Source organism: Dicentrarchus labrax, unplaced genomic scaffold, assembly GCF_905237075.1.
Source record: "Dicentrarchus labrax unplaced genomic scaffold, dlabrax2021, whole genome shotgun sequence".
In the NCBI taxonomy this organism is placed as follows: Eukaryota; Metazoa; Chordata; class Actinopteri; family Moronidae; genus Dicentrarchus; species Dicentrarchus labrax.
This window is the reverse complement of record NW_026136720.1, coordinates 715,001-720,000: the sequence shown is the minus strand read 5'-3', so window position 1 is coordinate 720,000 and position 5,000 is coordinate 715,001. Positions and strand designations below refer to the sequence as shown.

The following is a 5,000-nucleotide window of genomic DNA, read 5'->3' as shown; positions in this document are numbered from 1 at the left end:
ATAAATCGCCAAAAACCAGGCCAAAAAAATGAATGGGTGTGTATTGGTAGACATTCACAGCTAGAGTGTAGAGAGAGATAAAGTATATAAAATAATTTATTGTTTTAGTTGTAGTTGTTTTTGTTGTTGTTGTTTTTTAATACACACACACACTTACAGTTTTATCTATTTTAATTTTAATATATTTTAATATTATATATATTATATATAATATGTTGTTATTACTGTTATATTGACAACAGACTACTTGTTTTAACTGTAGTTACTTTACTACTGTTTTAATTGATTGTAATTAATTACTAATTGACTGAGATTGATTGATTGTGATTGTGATTGAGTCAATCATAGTTACAGTATTACCAACAGTATAAAAAAAAAATTTGTCAAAAAATAAATTTGTAAACTGCTCTCAAGGCCACAAATGTCACTGTACAGAAATAATTTATAGATAGAAACGTAGGTAAATCCGTTGGGGTCGCCGTGATACCACTGCTGAACCTGTCAGACAAATAGTTTTGGCGGGAAACGCGCTGATGCGCCAGCACCACCCTCTCACTGCCCCATCTAATCTTTTTCTTTAAAGGAGCTTGTTGAACCTCTCCTTCCTCAATCTCCCGAGGTCACATTTTTTAACTTTAGCCACTGAAACTCAGCAGTCCTATAGTCAACAAGATGACGACGCTCACGGTCTTTTCGGTTTTTATTTCGGTCGTTTTTTGGTCATTCCTGTGCTAATTAAACGTCACAAAAGACACTGAAATTCTTAATTAGCCATCTATTTCAACTTGTTACACATGACACAAGTAATACAGATTTAGTAATGTAATAAAACATCAAGTTAGATTTATTTTGTGAGGAAGAAGACACTCAGACTGTTGTAACTGCAGTCGTGATTTTCACTACCTACATATCTGTTTATGGTAATACACATAATAATAATGCATATAACCACCATTCTAGTCAGCCAGTCAAAAAACTTAAAGCCATTTTTCTCAGTTTCACTGTTAGTGTAGTTACTGTGGTTATGCTTTTTTAGGGCAGAATACATTAACATTAACTCGTTACCGGCCTCACTATTTCAGTGGGAGAAGAACACACTCATCTGTCACATACCTGAGCAATGGTAGAGGTCATATACTGTAAACTACTCGGCAGTGTCAGTAATGTATGGGCCAGAGCCAGGCAACCTCAAAATCTCGTCAGGAATTTTCTAGTTGTTGACTATAATCAACACCGTTTGTCAGAATACATAAGTTAGTATCATGATCATGTTAGCTGGGGAAGCTAACGTTAGCCAAATAACATATACACTCAGATATTATTACGCTACCGATAATGTTAGCCAGCCAGATCAGCCCCGGGGGAAGCTAGCTACAATATCAGACAATACGTTCCACAAGTGTTGTTAGCTTTGACTTTGGACTCTGTGTCGGTTGTTTAGAGTTTATATTACTATAATACATAAACGATGTGTAAACAATATATTTGTTTTTGTCTCCAGACGCCATCCCTGCACTGTGAGCGAGGTCTTCAACTTCTGCTGGGTTTTGTTCGTCCATGCTAAAGGTCAGAGGTCCTGTCTTTAAAGGAGACATTCAGTTTGTCGACACCGGCTATCACTGATATCTTCACTGTAACAATGTATAAAAAGATGAGCAGCTCTGTGGTGCCTTGCTCAAAGGAAGCAGTACTGAGGAGGAGAGTGTATCCCCACACTGTGAATCTGATATCTGAGTCTAGTTGAAACCTGCCTGGTGGATTTGGCAGTACTCATGCCGTCGTGCTCTGACGTGTTTCTCTCTCTCTCGTTCAGGGAACTTCCCGATGATCAGCGACGACCTGGTGAACTCGTATCATCTGCTGCTGTGTGCTCTCGACCTCGTCTTCACCAACGCTCTGCTGTGCAACGCCAGGAAAGACCTGCTCAACCCCAACTTCAGAGGTACCACTGCAAGGTTGAGGAACAGAACGGCCCACATGTGATTAATATATACAGATATATGGATCCAAATGTTCAGATAGACTCATTATACAACATAAGGTTGCAGAGTGAAAGTTTAAAAAAATCTAAACTTATGAGATAAAGTGTAAATGTTACAGCTGGAGTTGAATAGAAATATCCAGAGTATGGATTAGGATGACATTAATCAATCACATTATAAAGCAGCTTTTATATTAATTAAAGTTCAAGATTAAAAGATGATGCTAATGTTAAGAACAGAAACATCAGTTATTATATTTGGATCCACACAGACGTTTAAAGAACATGAAGAATAATAAAGTGTTGTGGATCACAGGAAGTCTGTTAATCACTAAATCAAACACAGAAAATAAATCTAAAGCTACGCTCTTGCTGCTCAACTAATTCCAACCAGCAGTCTCCCAGAAAACCCTGCAGCACTGCCCCCCCTCTTCCTGTTGACACCTGGTGTTTCCTCTGCCCCCCCCCAGGAAACTGCTCTGCCAGCCTGAACATGAAAAATGACACCACGTCAAACTGCATTCACACAGGAAACTAACTTCTCAAACACAACCACCAATATACAGGCAGGGGATTGAAGACCACATGAAACCTCCTGGGGGGGCACTTTACAGGCCTCAACAGGAGAAAGTACAGTTAAAGTTAAAGGTTGAATAAATAAACATGAGTTATTAAAGATAAAAACACAGACAGACAAAATGGGGTCATTCAGTCAGAGACAGTCAGAAGTTAAAGGATCAGTCGTTCAGATTTCAGTCCTGGTTGATGTGATTGAGCTTTATGTTATAATGATATTTCTGTCTGCTGTCCTCCAGGTCTACCAGAGGACTTCAGCAGTAAAGACTACAGACCGGCCCCGGGTCCGTACTGCTTCATAGAGCAGCTGTGTGAGCTGCACGACGGACTGGTTCTGGAGGCCAAAGGAGTCAAAGAACACTTCTGGAAACCTTTTATCAAGAAACTCTTCCACAAGAGGGTGAGACTGCTTCAGTATCTGGTTCTCTCTAAGACTCATACATCAGTCCATTTGTACTGTGGTCGTTTTAATCGTTCACACACTGGTTACACCGACATTAAAGAGGTCCTCCACCCTAAAACCATAGACCTGTTAACTGAATTATATGATTGTAAAGTCACCAGTGCTGCTGGTAATGTTCTGGTAATTATTAGCACATTTAGGGAAATCTGTATTTTATCTGCTGCTGTAAATCATCCTGAACCCTGAGAGTCAAGCGCTGACACAGAGTGGACAGTCGGGGACGTTTCTATAAACCAGAGTTAACTTCCTGTAATCAGAGGAGGGGGGCCACCAAAGCTAACAGAGCTTACACTGTAAATACATCAACAGTCGAACTGACGTAGTAAACGTCCTCTCTCTCTCTCTCCCACAGATCCTCAGAGGAAAAGAGGACGGTCTGACCGGCTTTCTGGATCCCATGAACTTTGGAGACAGTTTGTGAGTGTCGTCCTACAGACCGTGTTTATAATGAAACACCATGAGATCAGCAGCTTATTCCCGCTCTGCTTCCTGTTCTGTGTCCAGTTTATCTCTCAGTCGGGTGTATGAGGAACACATTCTGGCCACCGGCAGTCTGGACGAGAGGATCTTCACCGGGGAGGGAGCGAGCGAGGACATCGGTACCCCGGGGCCCTGCCTGTGTGAAGGTGTGGAGAACCAGGACAGCGCCACCTACAGGCTCCACACCAGCCTCACTGTGAGACGATAAACACTACGCTACAGCCCGTTCACTCACTGCTGATCCAAAAATATCAAATAACCAACCTCTCCTGTCGCCAGGCCTCAGCTCTGAAGGTCTCCACGCCTCTGACAGGCAGGAAGTACGTTCAGGAGAACCGTTTGGCGTCCCCGGTCTCATCCGCCATGAAGAGTGTCGGACGACTCCACACCCTGCTGTCAGGAACCAAACAGGGGCCGAGCGCTAAGCTAACAGAAACTCTCAGGTACGTCTCTGGATCCAGTCATGGGGGAAAGACGTGTGTCGTACAGTCCTTGAATTCCAAAAACACACGAACATAAGTTACACAAAACATGGACGACATGACGTCCATTACATCATTGTCCGTATATATCAATAACAAAAGTAAATAGTTCTGTACCTTTACTGCTGAAACTTTCTAATGGAGTATATTTTACAGTGTGGTAATGTCAGTGCTCAGTCTTCTGCAGTGTAACGACACAAACTGTATCCCTGCAGGAACTGTGCCAGAGACCCCAGTGATGTCATCAGCAAGCGCCTGAAGGACATGTTTGAGCTTTTCTCTCAACATTTCGAGGGCAGCGGGGCAGAGAACAGGGGGATGGGGAGAGGTACGCACACACAAACCCATGAACAGAAACCTTCATGTGATAGATAGCTTCTCTCTCTCACTGCCTAAATAAACCTTATTTATCAGATATGGCAGTGAAATACTTCCACCTGGCGGAGGCGCTCTACTACAGGATCCTGGAGTCCATCATTGAGAGAGAAAAGATGATCCTGGGAGACGCTGACCTGTCGGTGAGTATTTTCTTCTATGTGTGACTGTTTCCTCTGGACAGACTTTAACAGAGACTGAAGGTCTGTAGTCCTCTTGCTGACACTGTATCTGTGTTTCAGTGTATTCTGGAGCAGGACGTCTTCCATCGCTCCCTGCTGGCCTGCTGTCTGGAGATCGTCATCTTCTCCTACAGACCTCCAGGAGACTTCCCCAACCTGATCGGCATCTTCCAGCTCCCCGCCTATCACTTCTACAAGGTATCAATACAGTCTATCACTTCTACAAGGTATCAATACAGCCTATCAATACAGCCTATCACTTCTACAAGGTATCAATACAGTCTATCACTTCTACAAGGTATCAATACAGCCTATCACTTCTACAAGGTATCAATACAGCCTATCACTTCTACAAGGTATCAATACAGTCTGAATCAGAATGTGTGTCTGTTTTATGTATTAACTTACAGTGATGTTGATCAATGTGTGTGTGTCTGTGTCTGTCTGTCTGTGTGTCTGTG

General features: G+C 42.4%; 1 protein-coding gene across 1 annotated transcript in view; it reads left to right on the top strand.

The window, feature by feature from the left end:
- Positions 1-5,000, top strand: part of rbl2 (retinoblastoma-like 2 (p130)) — a 15,775-nt gene that overhangs the window by 5,148 nt on the left and 5,627 nt on the right. Inside the window, 9 exon segments of the mRNA XM_051380808.1 lie at positions 1,502-1,566; positions 1,814-1,942; positions 2,797-2,957; positions 3,373-3,437; positions 3,525-3,696; positions 3,780-3,943; positions 4,198-4,310; positions 4,397-4,500; positions 4,600-4,737. Coding sequence (XP_051236768.1) covers positions 1,502-1,566; positions 1,814-1,942; positions 2,797-2,957; positions 3,373-3,437; positions 3,525-3,696; positions 3,780-3,943; positions 4,198-4,310; positions 4,397-4,500; positions 4,600-4,737 — 1,111 coding nt within the window.